Consider the following 26,772-nt stretch of genomic DNA (forward strand, 5'->3'; position numbering starts at 1 on the left):
TGTCTACAGGCACAGATAATGATTCAGAAGAGCTGCACTTCTGTGACTATAACTCGTTCTGAAGTGCACTTGTAAAATATAAGGAGGTTTTTCAGGTTTAAAACAAAGACAGGAATTCAATACGAGTTTGATAGTTGCTCTAATATGCACAAGTCATTAAGATCTCAGAGGTTAAGATGTCTGCACACTATCCTATTAACAGCTATAGCAACCTAATCAGACAATTAGAGGAAAAGGCTAAATCAATACTACAGAGGGAGAAAGGACTATGACTAGGGGGTAAAATAAGGGCCCAATTCACTAAGAATTGATGTTTCCAAAAGTAATTGAAGCTGCTTACAATTTTGCAGAGGAATCTAGCCTAATCCCCTTGTTTAAACACGTGGCTCTTGCATAATTTCTCTATAACATTCTGCAGGCAGACCTTCAGCCTGCTACCTTATCCTTGGGTATCAAAAGGAATGCACTAGAACAGTCACCTGTGTGGACTTTGCATTTTACTTGTTTACAATGGATCACATGAGACTGCCCCAGAAAACGGAACCCACCTGCCAAATTCAGGAGGAGTATCAAGGTTAAGGGTTTGATTCTCCTTTCATTCATGGTGCTACAGACTGGCAGTAAGTCTGTTGAACTGGGCTGATTTATAATGCAGTAAATCAAGACAATCAGGCCTCAAGACTTCTTTTGCAACGGGAGTTTTGGATGCCTTTGGATATATTTAGCCCACTGGATCCAAAAACACCCTAAGCATTCACTTGGTTGGTATTCTGGTATATCCCAGCATTCTGAGGTTTAATCTATCACGAAATACCATTTACTTATGAATTTAATTGTACTCAATAAAATTAACATGCACCATTGATAAAATTTTCTTTTTCTGAAGAAAAATATGATTTGAGCAGTCACTACAGTTAGCAAACAAGGGCATGTTTACTGAGAGTGGTTTAGTACCTCATTCTGGATTTTTTACACTCCTCGTGGAAGATCAATAGAGGTGGCTAGCACATTTCCTTTGCAATGGTAAGTGAAGACAAAGAATGCTTTCAATAATATCAGAATGGGTATTTAAAGTAAACCCATAAAAGGAAGAGCTGACTTGCTTAGACACCACATTATCAGGATGTACTCGATAAGGGTCAATGAAATAATCTGATTCATGAAGTCTGTCCTTGGGATTGGCATGCCTGAACAGTAAAATGGACTCCCTTTTGTTACTTCTTCCTGGGACTGCTGCTTTTTTCACTCTCCTGCTCACCTGAGTCACTTCTCTGCTTTCTGCTTTCTTGGTCAGATTAAAATACCAGCTTTTGCTGAAGTCCCTACTAATATGGTAGCTGACAAGATCCAGAACTATAGCCCCACAGCTTTAACTGTGCAGCCTAAAAAACCTAGGACATTAAGAATCCTCAGCTTGTCTTTCATTTTATATATTCCCTTCACTAGTTTTCTTTATCATGCTTTCAAATTTCGCCTGCACATTTTCCATTTTCTGATGATAAACAACATAGGGAATTTGTTTTTATTTTTACAAATGTTGAACAGTATTACTGTGTCTCCAGGTATTCATATTCTGCCATACTGAGCTGCCATTGGTTCTGTTTTGTAACTACATGTTTTCCAAGAGTCAGATAAAAGGATCAATTAAATGTTCATTGCAACCACACAGTAACCTACATCTTGTTACATTCCGCCAAACATATGGTGAATTTGCCTAGTGCTGGTGAACTTCTAGTCTTGTACAATCTGAAAGCAACTTCACACGCAAGCTCCAACCACACATGGAAATTTGCCATTGACTTCACTGAGAACAATACCACTCATCCTCTTAGCTTGTGAGTACTTGTCTTTGGTCAAGATGTCTATAAAAAGAAACTATTGCAATATAAGTTTAATTTTGAATTTTAAGTGATTATTTATTCTGCAATAGTTCCTCGTGAAGACATTTACTCTGCACTCCACGTACCAGCATAATCCATTCCAAATATAAAGAACAACGTAGTGGAAAGCACTGTGAACAGATTAACAGATGCCTCATGGGAAACTGCTACTCTAGGCTTGCAGAAATGCTTCTCTTCAGCTCAGATCATTTAATTTGCTATGCAAATCCCTGGGTTTTTTTTAATAGACCAGGCCCCATTCAAGCATTATGATACTGCAAGCATGGACAACATGAATGACTCACTCTATAAAAGGCAAGAACCTTCAGGAACTGAGGCATAATCCAGTCTCAACTCATAAGGAACAGGTTGATTTTCCTTATGAGATATCTTTCTATAACCCAGGGATACTTCCCTTCTCTAAGGTATCTCTGAATGGCTGCTGTAGCAGTCATGACATCAGCATGGACAACTCATGAGTGCCTTGTGAACAGCTATCTTGTTTTTCCTGGTGAACAGGTAAGATGCATCACTGAACCCAAGTGTTCTTTTGTCTGAGTGTTCAGATGAAGCATGTTTTTAATCACGTCTGCTGGGATGCCATTAAAATAGGCCATAACTGGCATTAATTCGATGGAGACTGTTTTGGGGGAGAACTAGAAAAGAGGGATTGAGAATCAAAAGGTATTACTTAATCCTAGTTGTGATTAGTGAATCAGGCCCTCAAAACCAAGACAAAACAAGTGAAAAAGAGTAACAGCTATTTGAGTACAGGAACTACTAGCTAACACAGGATCCAGGGAGGAATTTTAAAAACACCCATAAACTGACCATACAGTGTGTCGTATGACATTTCATGATCAGGTGAAGCAGTTGGAATGTCTATGAACAAAATAAATTGGGAAGAGACATTAAATAAAACAAAAATACGGAAATACTTAGAAGTTCACTAAAAAGTGATTCCTCCAAAATGGATTTGCTGTCAGTAAATAACGAAACTAAGAACTTCCTTACCATTCAGGGCTACGAAGGAATCTGAAAGACAAATAACAGGGGAAAAAATAATTATTTTTCTCTCTTTTATTCTTTTTAATAGTTTGCTGCTAGCAACCTTCTATGCTTCAGCTGATATTTATGTGATTAATACCCTAAGGACCCAGGCAAAACTAATATTCAGAAATACCTGAAAACAATATCTGGCTTTGAAATCCTAATCTAATGCAAGGCACTACAAGTGATGCAGTCAGTGATGGGAGTTCAATGAGGACAAAACTCACATGACCCAAAAACCCATGAAGTAATAAGATCAGATGGTTTAGCAGGGAGTGAAATCCACCCCTGTGCGGTGTCAAGGTTCAACGCATCATTCAGGGCTAAAGACGGATTTAAGCACAGTATGGGCTTTGTGGCTCTCTGCGCAGGAGTAGATCTCTCTCCATGAGCACAATGTGCCGTTTCTGAATAATTCCCTATCCTTCTTTTAAATTTAACTGATGTAAGGTACACTCCACTCCTGTCTAACCCATTTGTCCAAGGAGAGCAGAACTGGCTGAAAAGGGCAAAGTTGCACCAGCTGGGAACTGACCTGATTGTGGTGCTAACCCATTTTACAGGAAGCGCAGGAGAGAGTATGTGAACACCTCTTTCAAAAAACTTAGACAGCCTACATAACCCTGTCTACAGGTGTAGCTGAGATGGAGGGCATGGAGAGGCTGAAGTCCTTGTATGAAGTCAAGCATAGTGATCACAGTAATAAATGGCTCTTGAACAAGGACGCACAAGGCAGAAGGCGGCTCTGCCTTTCTCCAGAACAGCTGTCCTGCATCGTATCCCATGGCACACTCTAGCCCTCTGTTATTTTGCTCTGTATTCCAAAAGTAATGACTCTGTCACTGTACATTACTTCCTCAGCTCCAGCAGTTTTATTACATCTACAGGCATCAATGTAAATGACAGCAAAACCTCTTGATTTCATAAGGTTTATACTAAATATTTAGGACCCAGAATTAAACCACCCTTGGCAAGAACACTTGGAATGACAGCTGTCCTGGACACAGATGTTGGTATTCCTCTAGGGTCAGAATCAGCATGTAAAGCTTCTTTGCATGCAGTTGTAGGCTGTGCACTTTTAAGCACCTCAGCACAAAATTTAAATGTTTAAAGACTGTGTTTAAGTTTCCAACTCACACTGTCAGTACCTAACGTTTACCATTAAGATTTCTTACGCAGGGTCAGTAGTGCCTGACCCTTAATACCATTATGTTGTCCAGCCTGTGTGTAAAATCCATTAAGATTCACAGACTAAGTAGTTCCCACTTCTTGATCTGGATCCAAAGCTGAAGATATATTTTACTGTCTCCCTGTCCTGCATGAGAATGTAATTCAAGTCACAGTCCATACCAAGAAACCAAGTCACTTTTGTAATAAACAACTTGACCACCATGGCTAATAAAGACAATGAACACCCAATTCATTACACAATTGCTATAATCAATATCCTCTCAAACTAAGGTTTTGAAGTGTGGTGTTTGTATAAACACACCAACTGGAATATTTTCTTTAGATACATTTAAACAATTGCTTCTTTTCTGAACCTGCATCATTAGCCGCAGTTGCTGTCCCTGTTGTGGCTTACAAAAGAATGCCCGACAGGTAATGGTGACTTGATGCATTCAAGAGGATGCTGTGACACATGGTAAATAGAGGGTAAAAGCTTTGCTTACTTTGGCAGTCACCCAGGCCATCTGTATTGCCATGTTCTATGTCCTGTTCAAATGCCAGTCTAAATAATAGAAAGAAAGAAAACAGTATGAATAACAACAGTCACAGGCACTACCAGAAAGAAATTATCGCATGTGCAACTGAAATAAAGCCCCGCTGTGGAACTGGCAGTTTCTTTGGAACTTCCACAATAAGGCTGAAAAATTGCAACACAGACATTTGAGTTATTCATCATTGCTTAATTATTTCTTGGCTTCTGATAATGCTTTGTCTTCTTATTATTACTGTTTTAAAGTCCATGGCATGCCTCATTATCATGGGAAGCAAACAGATCCCTATTTTTTAAACTGTTAACTCCATAATATATGATACTATCAGAAGCAATTATGATCCTACCTTAATCTGTCCACTTAGTAGACAAGGTGTGTGGATACTTTAATGTAAGAAGGAAGACAACCCAACAGGTAGATATTGTGCTGAGGGAAGACAACCTACATCTCAACAGTGATTCACGTACTATGCTGGATGAGGCTGCAAGGCATAAGGTCTAGTCCACAGGAAGCATTCCACTGAACTCAGGGGGCTATACCGAAAAACACTCACAGGCTTTTCTAGCTGACACTCCCATTTTACGCTCATAACCTCTGCCCATGATTTTGGACAACTAGTGAAGCTGTTCTTCCAACTTTCTGTACAGTCAAAGGTGAATGACAAGGGCCTTGGAAAACCTCCAACACAAGCTTTTGTCTACATTAGTTAGAATCCTGCCCTTGAGGCTTAACTACCCTTGCAGGCACCTCATGCTCTTAAAACTCCTGCTCAGCTGTCACCTAATAGGGGTCCTGACATCACTGCCTCTTGTTTAGAAATTCAACAGACATCCTTACAGCTGATCTGGATCCCCTCCCAAAATGCTGTGCGCTGGACAGAGAGTGACCTGCCTCGCTCACCTCTGGACTGCACCACCAGAAGCTGCACTGCCTCTGTCTTAATGGATCTATTTATAAACATGGGAGCTGCTATTAAGACTAAGATATGAAAATCCACTACAACTTGCCATGGAGGTGCAAAAGGACTCAAGGACTTTGGGAATGATGATACAGACACAGGTGCATTTTAATTTTATATTACCAGATATCCAGTCAGGAACAGTCCACGCTTTCGCAGTAAAGCATAGACAGATGGATATACCAATGGCACCCCAGGGGCCAAAAAATTTTGACTTGAAATTGCAAATTAAGAACAAGACAAAAGCACATGATGGTAACTCATCTATTATATACTGAAGACCTGTACAGAAGTAAGCTTAAAAGAGGACCGCTGTAGGGCTGCTGAGGTTGTGCGATGTCTGCACCACACTTCCACTGCTACCTTGAGGAAGTATAGCTGTACCTCAGCATAGGTGAGCACTAGGGGTCTCAGGCCAAGAAATAAGACCTCTGAAGTGGGTCTGCTCACTTCAAGGCGGCTTTGGTAACAACATTTAAAGAAATCTTCACAAATTTACATTATTATACAATAATTAAATTCTACTGTTAAGCAAGGAGAGATCCAGCACTTCTCTGAATCTGCTTTAAACTTTCACTGTGCTCTGTGATTCCTCTTAGTAAAGCACAGTAAATTAGAAGGACTGGTTATGTTTTCAGTGGACAAATTGCTTCAGTAATTTAATTTGGATTCTATTGCCTCTTTAATCAGCGTGGCTAGTCCAGACATCACCATCCAGTTCCCTCCTTTCAACAACACATGGACCTTAGTACAGCTCTTTCATTTTCTTCTTTCTCATCTTTCAGCAGTTACAAATAAGCTAAGAGTTCGCATCAAAAAAACTTTGTGTGACATTTCAGAAGTGAATGCAAATAAGGTACAGACAAACACTTCCCACATTTTTCCTCCCCTAAGAGCCCCATGTTTCAAACAGCTCTGCCCAAGACTGCCTGGCACCATAGCCAGAGCTCCGCGGCCCATCCAGCCAGACCCCTTACTTACTTGGAGCCCAGGACCAGCTGCGTGCACACCCCATTCTCCTTCACCCATCCGCAATACGGGTCTCTGGATGCTATGCAGGCCCTTGAGAAAGAAGAGCACAAGGTGGCATTCATGAGTGCTCCTGCCTTCCCCACGCCTGGTGTGTGTGCTTCTGACAGCCACCAGAAAACACGTACTTTTTGCATTTGCCATGGCGCTCGCAACGTCCCAGGGGAACCTTGATGACACAGGTGGAGAACGCGACATACAGGGCACTGCTGGGCTTGTCAAGCTGCATGCCCACAATTCGCTTGTCTTCCACGCCGTCATAGCTGCACCTGGTTAAAAAAAAAGAGAGATAATCTTATAAACGAATTCTGCTGGGAAAGCAGAAGAAAACTTAATGATGGAACAAAGAAACTCATGATGAAACAAAACCCAAAACAAACCCCAAAACTCTCACACAAAAACCCTGAGAGAGGTAGAATTGAACAAGTCAAGGAAAAATAACACACGCTAGCCACTAAAAACATCAATAAACATAAGTGAGTATTAAAAATGCATGGGACAGGGGAATCAGAAATGGAGAGAGATGGCACACAGACAAGCTTTCTAAGGGGCCTTCACTTTTCATGTTTATTCTTCTCCAGTACTCAAAGTAGCTGAAATTTCTGAATTATTATGGCCCACTTCAAAGCCCCCTTAGGCATATTTGAGGAAAGCTGAAATGCGGGAAATTTCCCTTGGAGAGCAGCTTTCTGGTTGTTGAGATATTTGGAGAGGAATCAGCTTTTTTATGGGATTAGAAAATTAATCTTCCTTTGCAGAACTTCACTTTTAATTATCTATCAGCTGCTGCATAGGACGGGCTATTTTCTACACATACTGAATAAAAAATATCTTATTGCAATGTAGAGACTGGTAAGCAGACATCCCCTCCCCAAACAATTTAAAATTACTGAAAAAACTTGGCTTCTCTAATGACTTCCTTTTCTATGGAACAACCTACTCTCTGGGAAATCATAAGTTCAAAGTCACCCGTACATGAGTACAAAGAATCAGATACACACTTTTCAGGATTGTAAACGTTCATCTCCTCCAGGAAAAGGCTATCATTTAGGAAACCACTGTTCCCTGTCCGTGCCAAGAACTTCAGGATGATTCCTTTCTCTGACCCCAAGAAAACCACGGTGTAGTTCTGATACGGCCCAGCAGAAGAGTCCACAGCAATTTTGGTCAGGCGGTATCTAGAATAACAATACAGCATTTCACAATACTTGGGATTAGATTGCATTTATTTTATCCCTTTTTCAACTTCAGATAATTGTGTGGTAGCCTTCTAGCAACCATAGAACATATTTAAGCACTTTTCCTAGCTGAATAACCCTGTAAGTCAACACAGATAGTACCAGTTTGGCTCCTCAAATGGTAGGGAATTTTCACATTTGTCTGCACATCCATATGTCCAACAGCTAGTAGAAGTGTTTGCAGAAAGCTGAAGAGTGCTAAGAGTCTGAGGCCGTTTAGGAATTATACTTCCAATAAAAAGCAAAGTACTAGCCTGGTGACTTCTTCAGGCAGAGAAAGAAAATCAGCACAGTGAAATTTCTGATTAATTTCAAGCTCTGTCACATCAAAAGCAGCAATAATGACAACTGATTTACATTCAACTCTTTTTGGCAGGAAAACTGTGTGAGTGCAACAGCGAGACAGTAAACACCATTTTACCTCACTAAAAATAACCACACAACTGCCACTAAGCAAGCTCGGTGCTGAGATGATACTGAATCTTGGGATGACATAATTTAATGAAGACAAGTACTGCTGATTTGGTTCCAGTTACGTGGTATTGGCAATCAAAGTAAAGTGCTTTGCAGAGCTTGCTGCTCTAGTCTTTGGTTGGAAGTACATAACCTGACAAAAAAACTCGACAGAAGATACATTACTAAAACTAAGCTCTGCTCAGCACAAAACTCTATGTTGGTATGGAGGAAGAGAGGAAAATATGGCAAAAGTTAGTCAGACTATTCTGTTGACAGATGCAAGGTAGATAAATAGTATAGTGACCACAGCAGAGAGTGGGAATGTATTTTGATAGGAAGGGGATGGTGTATTTGAGACTTGCTGATTTATGAGTCTTTGTTCAAATCTCTTCATCGTTATTTTTCTCTTGTTGCCATAGAAAGGATACAGATTATGTGATTACTTCTGCCTGTATACTTCTGTAAACATTGAAACACACCCGTACATATCCCGACAGACATCTTCATATCCTGTGAACATATCCTGGCAGACATGATTGTATCCTGTGTACATATCCCTGGGCTGTCCGCTGATACTTGCCCAAAGTCTTCTACAGAGCTTTCTCAGACACTGACCCATAAGCCCACAGGCAGGTCAACCGTCCCTGCACAGCATTTCCTCCAAGACCTTATTTTGGCACAGTGTGGTCGGAAAGGATCTAATCTTGAAAACTGCTCAAGGAGTTCTGTGGCACCTGCTCAGTGCTGCCATCAGTCCTAGCTGGATTTATGCCCAGCACATCAAGGATGTTTATAGGGTTTGAAAGTATTCTAAGCAAGACTATTAGCACAACTTGATAGTTACGACGTGAACAACAGTCCACTCGGAGGTACGTACCTGACCATCGTTCTCAGGAACCAGGGACGATTGACAATGGAAGGTACAGCTTCGTCCATCAGTGGATGTGTTTTGATGAAGTTCAGAGTATCATCGGGGAACTCGTTAGAGCTTACATATTTTTCTAATGATGTAGAGCCAGCACAGCAACCAGGCCTAAATAAAACAAGAGAGTAAAGCTAGAACACTTATTTGATGCCTAAGTTAGTTGCACTGATCAATGCAAATCTCCTATTCTAATAAGGCCCTCAGTGAAATCTGATGTGCATTATGAGGTTCTAAATGACTGAGAAGACTGAGAAGCCTGATGGAGTTGTTCAGCACCTCAAGGAAAGCCTAAAATCCTACTCAACCCTCTACTCATAAGGACTTAACGTGTCACCAAAAAACACAAGACAGGATTTCTTCAGCAGGAGTGTGATACACACAGTTTGTAGTTCATCTTCTCTCAGGGAATCTCATCACTGCATGCGAGCACGTGGCTAGATGCTGCCCAATGGGCACAGCTGCTTTCTGAACTGTAACTAGCCCAGGCTGACTGCTCTTTCCTGGAATAAAAGCAGTCCCTAACATACAGAAGGAAGTCATTTTTTGAAGTGCGTGAAAGAATGTTGCTTTTAGTCCTGTCTGGTAGAAAGTGGAATACTGGAGAAGACAACACAGCAAGCAGTCCTGTAAACTTTGGTTTTACCCTTCTTTTAATTTGGATGGGACAATTTAATTATCCTAGCACATTGAGGACTTCTGCCAAAATGTTATCTAATCATTCAACAACTTACATACAAATCCGCTCACCCTATCTTAAAATCTACCCTGCTCCCTCAGAGGTGACCCAACTTTCCTAGCTGGACAACTCATGTGTACACAGGAAGCAGGAAAATGCTTTGCCTGCTACTATATTTTGTGGGTTATTTTCTCCAATAAAAAGGTCCATTTGATCCTATTTCCTTTAGGAATCTTCAAGACTTTGAGCCACTGTGAGATGGATGAAAAATGGACCACCCACTCACAAACATGCTTCTCTCCAGTTTCTATCTGCTCTGACATGGGCAGAGCCATTGATCTCAATGGAGGAATGCCAGCTTGAACAAAATATAGTGCTGGTCATATCATATCTATTCCTAAGATTTAGATAAACATTCAAATCTTAGGTAACTAAATGTTATATTTGTACGTAACACAGGACTAGCTGGGTCAATGGTCAATGAGTCTGGTCCCACACAACTGCACAATGAACACTACATGCAGAGAATGTGTGCTCTGCCTCTTCGTATCCAAAACATTTCATTTGTCTTGTAACTGCATACCGAGGTAGCAACAGAAGGAGGAAAGGAGAAACCAAAGGCATCACCAGTCTCCTAGGTCTTTGCAAGGGCACTCACTCATGAGGTGACATTCCCAGACAACTCTAGGGAGCAGCCTTCTGGCACCACAGAGCCTAGGGTTCTGTGTATCTAATCCGGAGGCCTATTTCCTCCTAAATCCTAATCACATGATTGGATTAATCCTGTTTTAATCTCAAAACTGGTTTAACCAAGTAAACATAAGACCAAGCAAACCCTGCTTTGCACCTCAGCCAAAAAGGGAAGCGAGGCCTCTGAAAGGCTCCAATATGTTTCTGAGAAACGTTAGGATCAATAGGAATGCTAATGTTTCTGCACCATACTGAGATATCGAAATAAAAATGACCTTATTTCAAAGGCATCTTATGCCTCTCACACATTGCAACATGAGTTAGAGCTAATGATTATTTCTAGTAAGCAGATTGATGGCCAAATGTTACATGAAATAGTGTTCACCAATTCAGATCATGTTATTTCCTATTGACTTAGAACGAGCAGTATTATCTTCATCATAACTGTTAGCCTGCTATTGGCTCATCTCACAAACTCACAAAGCAATTTTCTCTTCTTCCTTCCTATTGAAAGAGAAGATTTGTCTGTACACAATATGAGTAAGTTCCAAACAAACAAACTTGGAGCCCTTGTGCAGCTTTGCACTGCCAAGTGCAAGGCCATCCCATCAAGTCAATGGGTTGTTGAAACACTGCAAAAAAAAAGAAGAAAATGCAGCAACAGTGCTAGCAGGTGCTTTACTAAGGCTCAGACTGAAAAGAGACACAAAATCTACCACATTTTCCAGTCACCTCCAGGCTCTACTCTTGAGTGACAACCTCAGAGTAAAGACAGCACGAGAATACTATACTTGGCAGCTCTAAAACATGATGGGCCAACTTTGAATTTAGGTTGCCACCACAGAGCTTCAGATGTGGTTTTCTTTTGAAGTTATGCAAGATATCACAGGCAACGTAAAACATTAATATTAAAGCGGTAGAGCTTGACTGAGATAAGCGAATTTGCTTTATCTACATTCATATCATACTCTCAGAGCAAAATGTCACTGGTCTAAATAAGTTAACAAGTGGCTGTCAACAGCAACTTGTATGAAACAGGTGCTTGTAGGAAACAGGAAGAGTGTAATAGAGGAGCCACATGCAAACAGGAGAGAAGTGGTACCAGGGAAAACAACTGATAAGAGGAATGAGGTAAAGTGAATCTCCATTTTGATGGAATGCTGTTTTTTTCTCGCCAAGATGCATCCTCTGTGGCACATAAATTGCATGTTAACTGCAGAGCAGCAAACCGCAGAGCTGGTGCAGGCTTTGTAATGGGATATATCTATTACTGAACCAATTTGCAACAGGTGTGTAACTCACATCACTCTTAACTAATAGATTATTCCAACCAAGAAGATCTGATGCTGGCCTGATTTATGTTACATAAATCTTGTTTAAGTGGAAAAATTCTCACCCGCATACCTTAGATCCAAATGCAACTCAACTGCTGCTTTACTGTCACAACATGTATTTCCAATTGTATCTGCACCTTAGAAGGCTGCTCAAATTATCAGAAACATCTGTGCTGCAGGCAGGAACAAAGTAGTATGAAATGTACCTGGGCTTGGGCACTCGTTCGTCAGGGACTGGTGTCCATGTGGAATCTGGAGACTTCTGTTCCTTGAATCTCCCAGTAAATACATTGGCAATGTCAAGCATGTCATAGGCACAGACTGCAGAGCCAGGGATGCTGCAAAATGACATTTCCCAGAAGTTGTTACTCATTCTGCAGTTATGCATAAAATCCTGAGTGAAAAATATGCTGTATAGAAGTCTTCCTGTCATAGGCTTCTCAACTCTGAACTGTAACCTCTTGAATATTGACAGGAAAAGACAGGCCGGTGGAAAAGCCTCAAATATACCAATCAGCAGACAGCTCCTGCCAGCACAATTTGTTTCAAAGCCTCTATAGAAAGAAGTAATTGCAATAATCTCAAAGAAAGCAAAGAATCTGGGAAACTGTATATCACTGGTGAAGCATGAGGAGTAATAGCCAGTCTCATTTAGAACCCATTATTTAGAAATTTAAGTTCTGGTAAGTTACAACATCTTTTGGTTTTAACTCTCACAGTCCCTGTCATGCCTCAAAAATACACTGCAGACAGTTCAGAAGTTGGTGCTGATCAAACAAGGAGCACGCTGCAACATGACATTGACCTGGCTTTTACATGTTATGCCTCCATCCTCCCACAGCCGGATCTCCACCAATTTCTCCCAATGGCAAGGAGTTAGCTGTGCTCAGGAATTTGCTTAACTCAATGAGGTATAAAGAGCTTATAAAAGCAAATTAAATTTTATTTTTAGATCATAAAGTTGTAAATATCAGCTTTTTGATTGTTTGCATGCAACCACATAGCAGCATTGTCTAAATGTAATTATATCTTTACCTACATACTTTCTGAAAGGATTAGGGGTTTCCCATGGTCAGTCAGTTGGAAGCATGAATTATTCAGTTATTCACCTTTAATTTTTTTACCCATGAACTATTGTGTTTGTGTCTGACTTTCACTGCTTGATTTTATCAGGTAAATAGCATAAACTCAGCTAGCTGAGGCTTTCAATTCTGCTTTTAGCTAGTAGGTTATTATACACTGAAATAAAAATGTGGGAACTATAATACTGTTACAGACAATAAAACTAAACACATAAAGGTATATAAATTGATAGGAAATAACTGTTTAAATATTAAAAGCTTTCAAAATGCTTGTTACTGAAGGAAGCAACAAGTAGGGAGATAGTATTAGTCTAACTTTGATCTCCACGTATCGTGTTTTATATGGAAGGAAACTTCAAAGCTCTATATTAATGTGATGCTACACAGCAAGAGTTTTAAATTTTCACAGCCACATGTAGGTCAATGTACGAGTTGGTCAAAGGCATGTTTGGCCACACACAAGACCTCACCTTGAAAGACTCCTCAAGAACCACTCCAGCTCAAAGATTTTGCACTTTGCCGAATCAAGCCCTGAACAAAAAACAGCCCTAAAATCTCGAGGTGTACTATAGAGCACTAAAAGCACTGAGAACTGTGCTCAACACATAACTCTGCAGTGATGGGGGGATTGCTGTGGTGAGAAGACTGCAACAGCTTTTACTCGAGGATGGCAGTCTGCATTGCCACAGTATGATAAGGCCAATACAGATAGAGTACTGTGGTCACAGCCAAGCCATTTCCCATGGGCTACAAGTCATCAGCTCCTACCCTGGGCAACCTCGGGTTAGACTGGGGAATCGCTTCCAGCTCACTCTAGAAGGAAGCTTTGTTTCAGAGAGATTTGTTGCAGCTTTTCCTCAGTGGAGGAAATTCCTCAGTGGAGAGGTGCATTCATGTCAGAGGCAGGTCTGTTAATGAGGTGTCTCCGTGCCTATGTGCCTTCCTGTCATCTTCAATGCCTGACAAAAGCAAGGCAAATAAAATAGTCCCCTGATTTTAACACCAAATACTTAGATCTTAAAATGCAGATTCAAGGAAAAGTATTATAGCATGACACATCACTGTAAATACTAGCAGAGTAGAACAACCTCAATTTTGAGATAATCTCAAGATACAATCTATTTTCTGATGCTGAATCTCTTGTTTGTTCACTTGTTTTCAGTAAGCCAGGTTGCATAAAGACAGATCTTCTTAATTCAAGCCTGTATTCCCTATTGGTGGCATAATTATTCCTTTGCAACTCCTAATGTTTTGATGTCAAAGGCAGCGATTACACATTACAGGTCTGAGCTTACTCTCACTTGAAGTCAGTTCTGTGCATGACCTCACTAAGATCAGGCTTTGACAGGAGGTGGTGAGTGCACAGCAAAAACAGATGAATTTCAGCTAAAAAAAATAAAAAAATCCCTCTTTCAGCTCAAACCTTATTCTGTGAACCAGCAAGATATTTTTTAATTAGAATGCTATTATTTTTTTAACTTTTCTGGGAGACCTCGATAATTAGATACAGTTACTCTTCTAACAGCTTCTGGAGAAACATGTTATAATGTGTGATGGTAATAAATTCTTTGCAGATGAACCTACGCTTTTGGAAAACTACACAAACAATGAAATACAGATGTTCTGGCCACCCTCCTTCAGCCAGCAGGACAGTGTAGGATCTTGGCTTTCCCAGGAGAAAATGCAAGTCATTAGGGATGCATGAAATAGATGGAAGGAGTACTAACACAATTCTTGGGGTAAACAGGACAGACCAAATCTTTATGACAAAAAAAAAAAAAATTGTATTTTCTCTTTAGAATAACATTCTGCAAGCTACAGTCTGCAAAACTTCTTGGTGGTCGGTCTGAATTACTCCTATGTAATGAAAAATATGTCCAAGGAACATGTCTAGATAGTAAATGGCTAAATGGCTGAAAGCTGCTCTAAATTATCAGATATAAAATGCAGTAAGCAATACCAGGTGTCTTAAAACACAACACAACTATCAGTAAGCGTGTAGTACGTAATTAATTACACTATATGAGCAATCACTTCTTGTACTTTTATAAAGTAAAAAGAACATGCAGTGAAATGCAAAACATGAAGGAAACAGAAGGTAAAAGGTTATGGCACCTATTACCTATTATACGGAGTGGAGAAGGTTGCTAAAACAACATCCCGTCCATTGAAATGGATAACATCTGTAACTGCTTGCAGTATGTTAAAGTAGAAGTGTGAATCGCCAGGAACTGAGCAGTTCAAACGAGCCTTGAGAAAGGAAGTCCACTGTTTTTCCAGCACTCTCTGAGATCCTCCCATGTCATTTTTGCAAACCTGAGCCACCCTTGGGAAAACTACCTGGAAGGAGTATAGAAAAAATAATGGAGAAAATGAAATGTTTGTTTGAAGTAAAAGACTTTATTGGAATTCTGCTTTTAAAACATTTGGAATAATACAGCAAAGTGCTTAATTTAATCCCAGGTTACCATAATCTGTGACAAATAAGAAATATAGAAAAAAATCTCAGCTATGGAACAGTGTGCTACGAAAGATAAGGCTGTGGCATTTGCTATACAGCCATAAATCCTTCAGGATATCTCTTCTGAACTCATATAAAACTCATTTCCATACAGACTGCTTAGCTTTCTATTTCCCCAAACAAAAGCACATTTTATATTCACAATCCCTGCAGCCCACGCTGCCTGCTCTGGCTCTTGTGTTTTCAAGACTTAAAAGCTATGCAAATCTTGCTGGGCTTTTATTCCTGCTCTCCACCTTTGTGACCTCGGTCAGCTTTTCTGACTGCTTACAGAAAGCTATTGTGAAATTAGCAAAAATGTAGAAAGTGTTTAATTATTCTTTGCAAAATGGTGGAGCACAAAATTCCTGACCCTATTTACTCAGCACTCCAATTGATTTTTTGAAGAAAAATACTTCCCCGATTTGGAAACCATTTAAAAAAGTTACCTATTATGCTCAAATAACTAAATTTGCTTGTGCTTTTTATGATTTGAGAAAATAGATTCCAACATACACCATCAAAGTAAGAAACCACCCCGTTTCCTTTCAAGACAAGTGCAATGTTTCACTCCAACCAACCTTTTGGCTTGAGCGATAGGAATCTTCTCAAAATGATGACCTTGTCATCATGATTTATGGTTCTCATTTCAAGGTCACTCCCAACAGCACTGGCCCTAGAATAGCATATGTTTTCCTCCTCTTGACTCTGACAGAGTCATTCAAGGCGATGTTTTTTGCCCTTACCTTTCCCATGCTGTTGTACTCCACTGCAATTTCCCGGAAGAAGAAGTAAATGTAATTGCCATAGTCCACTGCCTGAACAAAGTATGGTTCTAGGAAAAAACCCAAGACATCCTATTTAGGTACAGCATATAGCATGCAAAGAGAAGCCAAATATATTCACACTAAACATCCAGAGGTGAAATGCCTGCATTAGTCAAATTTGCTCCGTTCCCAGAACTAGCAACATCACCACTGCAGAAGAATCCCAGTCTAGGGATAGGATGGCTGGGGACAAGTCTGTGCAACACCACTGCAAGCCAGTTAAGTGTTGCCACTAATTCGTCTGCCCTGAGTGGTGTACGAGGAAAAGTAAAGAGGCAGTACATAATGGCATGCCTGAGGGGTCCAGGCAGTGCTCTTTATGGCGTGCAGGCTGTGTGTGGAGAGAATAACAAACCACGTAACTGTTTCTGCCCACATGTGTCTGTAGCAGCAAGCAAAGTGGGACAGCTAAAGTTGACACCTGGCAAAACATTTCTGCACACAGAAAAAGACTTCAAAACGATGGCTTTGCTTCCCATTAAAATCACTCCAAATGCTAACTATTCATAAAGCCTCCGTGAAGCTAAACAGCACCGTTCTTAACAATGAGGGCATTTAGGGTACAGAAATTGCCTAATTCAATGGCAACTGCACAGTTTCTAAGAACCATAAAAGAAAGCCTTTGTGTGATATTCACATAATTTTATTTTCATTGATGAATCCTAATGCTAGAGGACAAACCCAGTATATTTCATGAAGCCTTGACTGTTACTTAACACAGTCCCGGGGCAGGAATATTTTCAAACACAGCCTAAGCACATCTAGCTCTCCAAGTTCCAGCCTTTACATCCAACAACTGTAAACTGATGGATTTCAGCTTGGAAGGCTTGCTGGAATATATATTCTGATCTACCATGTTCACAGATTCTGTCAGGTCCTCTAACTTGGGATCAGGAGAAAGGGAAAGAGATAAACAGATCAGTGTAAGTAAGAGTTGTAATTTAGTTCCCTCTTTCTGCCACGAAGCATTGGTGAAATGAAATGACAGAGAGGTCTGTCAGGATTCCAAGACTCTCATCAAAGATGCTGCTTTTTTCACTTTGTTTATTTATCTACCTTTCAACCACTTTGAGTCATGTTTGACTGTCCGCAGAGTTGGGCTGTCTCCAAGGCTCCGATATATGACTGCATCTATTGCAAGGAAGTCAGTGACTGTGGCAGAATACAGTTTTCCCTCTGGGGAGGAAGGAAAGAGAAAAACAAGAGGGGAGGAGCATTAGAAACAATATAATTACTTGGTCTCATCAGTCAAATGAGATGGGGCAAGTGAAATCATCACAATCTCCCTAGGAGCACTGAAGAGAAAAAATCTTAGGTAAAAAGGACTTAGTACTGAAAATGCAAGTCACCAATTTTCAAAATTACAATGTAAGAGGTACGCTGTTGGAGAAGAAACCTTATGGAGTAATTTTCTCCAGTTTAGGTAAGTCATACTGAACTATCCTACCCAGTTTCCCTGCATATGCCTCTGGTTCAGTGTTTATAAATTCTGCCTATGTATCCAAGCAAAATAAAAGCCACAATAGAACTGCCAGTCTTAACTGGGAGGTCAAACCAGACAGGTTTAGGGAACTGCCAGCTAACTGACACTTATGCAAACTTCTCCCTTTGAGAGCACTACTCCTCTGCCAAAGATCACTAGCAAAAAATCAAATAGTGTGCAGGGAGCTCAGGTGAAACAGGGATGCAACGAGATGGAGGAGGATCGCCTATCCAAGTTTCTTTTTCAAAATGCCATTTAGGCATTTCCCACATGAATGATGCATTCCTCTCTCTTAAAGAACCGGACGACAGGCAACAAGCGACAAGCAAGGGTCTACAAAACGGCACACCAAGGAAAAGCAAAATGCGCAAAAACTATCAGGAGGTAAAAGCATGATCTCCAACAACATTTTAAAATTATATTTGTTGTCCAATCCATTTGCAGGTCATGGCAACTGTACAGGGCTGTTTTGATGTGTGAGACAGATCTTGGAACGTGACTCCTGGTAGTACAAGCATCATGGCACAAGGATGGAAACTTGTACCTCCACTGTGCCTAAATAGAAGTCCAAATGGCCTACATCTCCTTTGACAGAGACTATGCTGAGGGCTGGGTTGTGAAGGCACCAGCACAGAGGACATACTCAGGACAAAGCAGAGAGCTTCTATTGGTCAAGCTCTCCTCAAGGACGAAGTTTAATTTCAGCGCAAGATTTAAAAATCGGACTGTTTCCTATTAGCAGGACCGTACTCTTTGTCCTGATCCTCAAAATTCCCCTAATTATTTGGCTATTTAAAACTGGGTTTTTTTCTTAACAAAAAACCAGAAAAAGATAATTACAAAAACAGCTGATACTAAAAACCAATTTTAAAATACAATAAAAAGCTGAACTGTTTAGATATGGATGTCTGAACTTATGTTAATACAATCACACATTTATTTTCTTTCCTGCCAAGTTCCTGAAGGCCATGTCACCAATTAAAATACACACATATCAGCTGTAATGGCTACAGGCTGCCATATTCATGTAAGTGCACCCAACAGACTTAGATGAACTGAATTAGTACCCTAAATTCCTATGAAACCGTTTTTCCCTGGATTCTGAAAAGTTCTCATAAGTACCAATATGTATGGCATACCAAGCAAAGTTTTTCTGAAGCAAGCAAATTTACAGGGTATATTCTGTTAGAATTTATTTGTACAGTATCAAATTTATTCTGAATCATCATGTAATTTCTATAGATATTCTTTTTATTTTCCAGTGATGCAAGGGCCTCTTCAGTGGCAAACTGGTCGGGCCGAGACCAATGGCATGAGGTTTAAAAAGACCAAATGCCGGGTCCTGCATTTGGGGCACAACAACCCTATGCAGCGCTACAGACTGGGGGAAGAGTGGCTGGAGAGCTGCATGGAAGAGAAGGACCTCGGGGTGCTGGCTGACAGCTGACTGACCATGAGTCAGCAGTGTGCCCAGGTGGCCAAGAAGGCCAATGGAATCTTGGCTTGTATCAGAAATGGTGTGACCAGCAGGTCCAGGGAGGTTATTCTCCCTCTGTACTCGGCACTGGTGAGACCGCACCTCGAATACTGTGTTCAGTTCTGGGCCCCTCACCACAAGAAGGATGTTGAGGCTCCAGAGCGTGTCCAGAGAAGAGCAACGAAGCTGGTGAGGGGGCTGGAGAACAAGTCTTACGAGGAGCGGCTGAGAGAGCTGGGGTTGTTTAGCCTGGAGAAGAGGAGGCTGAGGGGAGACCTTATTACTCTCTACAACTACATAAAAGGAGGTTGTGGAGAGGAGGGAGCTGGCCTCTTCTCCCAAGTGACAGGGGACAGGACAAGAGGGAATGGCCTGAAGCTCCGCCAGGGGAGGTTCAGGTTGGATATCAGAAAAAAATTCTTCACAGAAAGAGTCACTGGGCACTGGCAGAGGCTGCCCAGGGAGGTGGTGGAGTCGCCTTCCCTGGAGGTGTTTAAGGAATGGGTGGATGAAGTGCTTAGGGACATGGTTTAGGGAGTGTTAGGAATGGTTGGACTCGATGATCCTGTGGGTCCTTTCCAACCTGGTGATTCTGTGATTCTGTGATCATCTTACCAAGCTTCAGCAAAGCAAATATTTACACTAAGTTGGTCATAAATGCTTTCTTGGTCAGTACGGTGAGAAAGATCCATTTGAAGGGTGACTGAGACTGTCCTAAGGATAGGGAATCTGAGACACATGGGATACATCTTTCTCTGAAGGTGTCTCTCTCTTTCCATGGTTTATGAATTACTTGCTACAATCACAGAATTTCTACATTATGTTCTTTTGACTGTAATTAAGAAATTACATACTACCATCACCATTAGTTTTGAATCAAAACGACCCATTCATTTACACTATAGAGAGTCAAAAAAAATTGCAACCTGCTATAAACTCTCCGCTTTATAAGTCAGATAATACCACAGTAGTGCTTAATACAACCCTTTGGCCACAGACACAGTTCAGAGTGGCTGGAATACTTGCACAATCTTAAATCTTCAAAGGACTAGCTGAAGTACTTCCACATGACAACCCAGGCTTTGCTTTCTAGTATCACACCTGCTGAAGAAGACTGACATTATTGTGAGTGACTTCTGTATTATATTTACACTTACACTTATTTTACAGCCCAATCTAAGAAAAGATCATCAGGATTCACACAGAGAGAAGTTCAATAAAGAAACAATTTAACCAGGAATTCGTGAAGAGAGGTACAAAAATAGCACTCCGCAACCAAAATTAACCCCATTATTAAGAACTCACTTTTTAAAACTTTTGTAGTAGAAACCAGTTAACTGTATTCTGCTGCATACAGCATAAATCATTATTAACCACACTTGTGACCTTTATCTACAACAGCTGGTAACACCACACAGAGATGTTTTCTGCTCTAAAATAAAATCACCATCCCTTTCCTTCTAGATCTAGGAAAGGGGAAAACAAGCATGTTCCCTAACTTCCTTTTATTATGAAGGTTAATTTGAGTTTAGAGTTGTGAAAGAGCACATCCTGCCCACTCATTGAAGTTCACACAAGCCTTGACTTTTCTTGACTTTCACAGAAGCCGGATGCAGCCAGAAATGGTGCCTCACACTGGTCTGCCACCGTATTATCAAGAATCCAGGAAACACTGAAACATTGAACCAGGAAACTGAGGTTTCAGGCAATGTTTATGGTAGTGAAGTTAATCCCAGGGAAGGGAAGGCTTCCACGCTCCTGATTTCCTTGTGCCCCTTATTTTCAGTAGTTATTCATTCCCTTTGGTATGTTTTAAATTTTGGCATTCTGGACTCAAAAGCCTGGGCTGCAGGACAGAAAGCATAGAGTTTATCTCTGTCACTTTACCTGCGAACAATGCAACGTTAGCATGCTTTGCGTCATAGGGGCACCTGGCCATTCCACTGAATTCATCTCCCTGGAACTCCAGGGTATCCATCTGAAAAACAAATGGGAACTCCTCAGACAGAGAAACAAAACTTCTTACCCAAGATGAGGCTTATGACAGTGTTATTTCTCTTCTAGGCAGAGAGAAAGGTCCTTTCTCTAACTGTGCTCCTGACTATGAATTAAGAACCTAACAAAAATCATGGTGTTAAATAAAATCAGTCTGAAGAAAGTGCATCCAATAAGTCAAGCATTCTTTTGGAGCTAATCACTCTTACCCTGACACATTTTACAAAAGTCTTCAGTCTATATTTTATCTGTACACAAGCTTCCTGTTGAACTGTAGCAGGCTATGTGGTCTGTGGTTCTGGCAAAGATTCAAAATTTATCCTCAACAGTGATCCAACAGAAGCGCTCTTATACACAGAAAAGACTGCAAGGAACAGCAGTCAAAAGAAACAACACTAGGACAATTATCTGTGTGTGCATTTTTCTCCCCAAAGTCCGGAGATCCTTCTGCTCTAGTCTCAACAGTGGTGCTCTCTTCCTTGATTTGCATATTCAGAAGGATGCTCTCCAAGTCTTACTGTATCAGTTGAGTTTGTGTCACGGAGAAATCCTCTTACCATCAGGCAAGAATTAATCTGTGCAGGAATTGTAAAATCTGAGGCTTAAGTGTAACCCCTGGGAAATAAATTCACCCAGGGCACTGCTAATGACATAAATACACAGATCAGCTGTATGCTCGGTTCAAGAGAATTTAGTGAGCTAAGGGGGAAAGGTACAGCTTTTACCTCTTTGAGACTCCCATGCACCCATATTTGGAGGATAAAAATCTTTCTAGCATATTTAAGTAACTTGAGCAGCTCATAGTATATAAATCACATATGGTACAGATTCACAGAGCCTGAAAAATAACCCACCCAGCACCATCAACTACTCCAATCAACTTTTAGCTCGTATGTTACAGCACCCAAGTCCTCCAGGGGATGATTTGTCATAATTTGTTTTCTATCATGTATCCTTCCTGTCAAAATCCACTCTGAAGGGAATTAGTTGTGTTTACTGAAGGGCTGAAAAGCATTTCACATGCTAGTGAGAGGAAATGAGTTACAGTCCTGAGCAACTTTCCCTGCACTCAGTGCCATATCCCAGGCTCATCCACATTTCTGCCGGCAGTGTGGAGGGACAGCCCTTTTTTCTGTTTGGCACATCATTAGTGTTCTGTCAATATAACACAGAAATACAAGAAGGAAAAGGCAGGGCAGGTGTTGGAGAGACCTTTTGCTGCCTCTCAGAGGTATCACCACCGAGTCCTCGCAACTCAGCAACAGGTGAGGCAGTCTGCAGAGCCTAACAACCACAGGGTATGGAACATCTGCAGTAAAGGTAAGGAGGGACATTTATATCCCCTACACCAGGATGCCAAGGAAATGTGTATTTGCCTCAAAAGACTGCTTTCTAGCAAGGGGACTAGTTGAGATTTGTGAGCTGCATTAATAGCACTGAGAGTTAAAAAATGACAAACTGTGCTGTAAGACTAAATGCAGCACTGAGAACAAGAAGCTGCACTGCATACTAGGAGTGGGGTGAAATGAAATAAAGACAATTAGAAATGGCTGTTACCAGACCCGCTATCTGTACCACACAGTTACCATGATGCAGGCCTGTATTTTTATTCAAATCTGAGTCTTCCTTCCAAGAGTGAAAGAAAAGACTACACTAAGCTTCCTCCTGTGTTTCCCAGACTATCACTATCACAGTGGCTAAACAAGGTAAAGTAGCACTACGGAAAAAGCAAGGAAGAGCAGCAGTCACAGCAAACACCACTAAGGGAATTGTTTTCCTGGATGTTTTTCCTGTTTTTTACAATAACTCTGAACCCAAAGAAATGAATGAGAACTGTGCCATGACTGTATCAGAAGCAGCATAGCAAAGCTGAATTTTCTTCTTCTTCCTGCAGAAGGATGAGAAATGACCTATGGGACATAGCAGTGCCTGGAAAAGCAGAGTCTGGATATGAAGGGCCAAAGTGAATTAATTTCAAAGCTACAGCAGAGACATTCACCATAGGGGGTTATATCAGATTATAGCAGTGCAAGCCTGAGAAAATGGGAAAGATTCGAAATATATGGGCCCTGTTAAAATGCAGATGACAGTGACACACTATGTCAACGGAAGAAATTGGGGTCAAGGAATTCATGTCGAGTATCCATGGACCAGCACTTTTCTACACTGCTCTAGATTATGCTTTGGCTCTGCAGATCCTGAGGTAGTGAGGAATACATCACTATCCTGCTGTGCCTTTCCCTGTGGAGATCTGCTGTCAATCACTTTTACAGCACACATTGCCATGGGATCTCCACAGCTTCCATATCTGCTGGGTGCCCAACACTAATCTTCCCAGATTTCGATGTGCCATACTCTCAAGCACCGTAAGAATTAGCTTTGGGATTAAAAACAGTACAACAGAGACTTTCAAAAAGTGCTACCCCAGAGGTAACCCTCAGGATTAGTCTATGACTTGATGTGGGTGTAAGTGACAAGCTCAGTAACTTTCTGAGGAGTGACCACATCCCCAAGCAGAGATCTCAAGGACTCTCTACCTATGGTGGGCAATGCAAAGTGGCAATAAACTCCGAAGTGCAGGAGTTGTGAAGAAGTAGGCAATCAATCTGAGCAATCTTCAGAAATCCAATCAACATAGATCTCTGTAGCATTGAAACAAGTCAGGATAAACGCTACAGAGTTAAACGATGCATTGTTGAATGACAACTTCGTGTTGTTGCCAGCATAGTCACCATAAATCAAACAGAAAGGCATAAACGAAATCCCACAAACAGGCCACATACCTTGTAGTTCCTGCAAGAAGGGTTGAATGCATTTGTTCCACAGATAAACAACGTGTCCTCATTTCTTTTTAGAAGAACCTTAATAAAATTATGACATTCATCCTGAAGAAAAATAATAAAAAGTATTTCAGCTAATGCATTTTGGGTGTCTGGTTTTATTTTTATGCCATGATATTTCATTGTCAGGTCTAAAATGAAATTGGCTGGAAGCCACTATGATATTCTGGGCTTTATTTCAACTGTGTTTAACTGACAATGAGCAAGACGCAATTGATTTATATTCTAGTCCTTTAAAAATTGCTACAAAGAACTAAAGGTAGGATACTCATGTTATAGTTCAGATTTTGCTGTAGTACACATAGGTGGGTTTTGTTTTAAGGCTCTTGCTTTCCTTAAGAGTCTGACCTTCTCACCTATGTTGCTACAAGACAGTAGCATCACCAATGCAAGTATTGGCATTAAAGCCTCTGTAACTAGAAGGGCAAGCAGGTGTAAAGAATCACAGAGTCTGCAGCTAATTCTGATATCACTTGTGCTACCCATACGTTACAGTGGGGTAAGATTGGAGTAAGAAACAGTCGTTCTACAACTATACAAATTCATGCCTTCTGATGCTTTACACCAACTTCACAGTAAATTCCTGCAGGAGGATGGATAGCAGCATTTAGCTTTAGAGAAAGTGGCAAATAAAATCAGTACACTAAGCATCATGTCCAAAATCCCCTGTGCTTTAAGCATTTCAGAATATCGCTGTGGCTACTGTCATAATGTTTATCACATTAAAAGTAAACTATTTTTGCAAATTAAAGCCTTCAGTACGTTGATGGAAAAAGCAATTACTGGCAAGAAGTGAATGGCATGATCCATTCCACATCACAGACAGCAGCCTGAGATAATAGTGAAGCAACTAAACTAAAGTGGCAGATGCAGAAGAAAAGAAAATTGCATACCTTATGTTTTCCCTTCATTCTGCATGTGTCTACATCAGCTTGTCTAGATTTCCATGTCAATTTCTGCAAGGATCAAGAAAGAAATCAATTAGAGCCCAGAGGTTGTTGCATTTCATTTCAGAAGTTCCTTTGGAGAGACTGGCTGTTGAACATATAGTTATTGAAAGCTTTCTGCACCCTTTCTCTGTGATTAATTCACCACTACAACGAGAGATCCGTGATATGGAGCATTCATTTAATTTTGTGTTGCTATCTATTCATTAGACTAGAAACCTATCCCATTTTTTTAAAGCTGAAATCAACAGAATTCAGCAATAGGGACAACTGAAAAAGTATGAGTATTTCTCTTAAAAGCATTAGATGTTCTCTTCTTGTAACTTGATATTGTTCTGCAAACCAGAAGGGAACATTTTTGGGCTATAAACCCCAAATGGATTGCAAATGAAATACGCATTCTGGAAGACAAAATTTTAGAACAGTAAAGAAATAAAATTCAGGTAAATCTTATCACTTCAAGTCAGCTAACAGGTTCAGGGAGGCCTCCACCTACCTGGACCCTGTTGACTTTATCTGCCAATACTATTCCTCCACAACATTTACAAGTAAATCTCAGTCTGGACTTTTTTTTCAGTGAGTTTCAGGAGTGGTCAAATGTGGTAGGCTGATTAATTAAAATAAAACTTTATTTAAAATCTCATGGCCCAAGAGAGTAATGTCTCAGATACTAGAGCCACAACATTCCTGACAATGTCTCCAATCAGTAAACTGAGGCACTGTGCATTCATGAAGGTCCCAAAAATAAAAGAACAACCATGAATGTTTATTTCCGTTCCATGCCTGTGCCCTCACTTTTTGATGAGTAATGATCATAAGCTCATCTTCAACATCATTCATAGTTAAAATGAAAAGCTCTCCTCTCTTACAGTGGAATTCATCCAATGCCCAAATTCGTATGATCTTCTGCTAGACCAAGGCTGTGTTCAGCACATATTGTACAACATGTATGCAATGCAAAGGAGCTGAAAGGATATTATTTCTGAAAAGTTTATGTTAATATACAATCTCATAATGCAGACAAAGCTCTTCTTACACTGAATGTAACTTCTCATGGAGATAATGTGAACACATCTACAAAGTGATGTTCTAAGAAGGTTTTATTTAGTGAGCACTTGTATGAATGAATAAAATTTGTATGCATGAAAATATGCAAATAGCACTTGCTTTTTATGATGAAAGTTTCAGTATACTTAATTGGGATAGTATAGCTGTTATAGAAAACTGCTGAATATAAATGAATGGATGTTTGACAGATGTTCCATCACAGACCTTACTGTATTTCAGTATGGATTGCTTATCAGTCCAGCTAAATCACTTATCACAAATTCACAGAGGACATGATTGCTGTTCTAGCTTTCCCCAAATCTGATTAGCAATGCCATCTTACTTGCTTATTACGGTTTTTACAGCAGTGCTGGCAAGTTGTTTGAAACAATGTCATCTTCCTATTTATTTGAAGCTTGTTCTAGTGTCCTTGGTTTCTGGATGATGATAAAAGCTACTTACTTTGCTAAAATAAATTTCTTCTCTATGTGATGCGTCCATATCAACAGTATAAATATGGTCCCTGTAAACAAAGGCAAACGAATGCAAAGTCAAATGGAGCAGTCAGACAGTTCATTTTCTATGAAAAGAGCTATCTATCACAAGATAATCCATAA

At 40.4% G+C, this 26,772-nt stretch overlaps 1 protein-coding gene across 8 annotated transcripts in view; it reads right to left on the reverse strand.

Annotated features, from left to right (window-relative positions):
• SEMA6A (semaphorin 6A) overlaps positions 1-26,772 on the reverse strand; it is a 115,374-nt gene that overhangs the window by 29,359 nt on the left and 59,243 nt on the right. For 6 of the 8 annotated variants that reach the window (XM_054053854.1, XM_054053855.1, XM_054053861.1 and 3 more), the window contains exons 4-18: positions 26,618-26,678; positions 25,055-25,117; positions 24,105-24,206; positions 21,214-21,304; positions 17,423-17,542; positions 16,286-16,374; positions 15,162-15,379; positions 12,164-12,295; positions 9,210-9,365; positions 7,640-7,816; positions 6,767-6,907; positions 6,591-6,671; positions 4,604-4,662; positions 2,895-2,915; positions 2,712-2,762 (exon numbers count right to left, since the gene is read on the reverse strand). In XM_054053854.1, coding sequence (XP_053909829.1) covers positions 2,712-2,762; positions 2,895-2,915; positions 4,604-4,662; positions 6,591-6,671; positions 6,767-6,907; positions 7,640-7,816; positions 9,210-9,365; positions 12,164-12,295; positions 15,162-15,379; positions 16,286-16,374; positions 17,423-17,542; positions 21,214-21,304; positions 24,105-24,206; positions 25,055-25,117; positions 26,618-26,678 — 1,562 coding nt within the window. The remainder of the gene's footprint in view (positions 1-2,711; positions 2,763-2,894; positions 2,916-4,603; positions 4,663-6,590; positions 6,672-6,766; positions 6,908-7,639; positions 7,817-9,209; positions 9,366-12,163; positions 12,296-15,161; positions 15,380-16,285; positions 16,375-17,422; positions 17,543-21,213; positions 21,305-24,104; positions 24,207-25,054; positions 25,118-26,617; positions 26,679-26,772) is intronic. The other 2 variants (XM_054053862.1, XM_009562917.2) reach the window with 1 other exon arrangement.

The sequence above is a fragment of the Cuculus canorus genome, chromosome Z (genome assembly GCF_017976375.1).
Source record: "Cuculus canorus isolate bCucCan1 chromosome Z, bCucCan1.pri, whole genome shotgun sequence".
Taxonomy (NCBI): domain Eukaryota; kingdom Metazoa; phylum Chordata; class Aves; order Cuculiformes; family Cuculidae; genus Cuculus; species Cuculus canorus.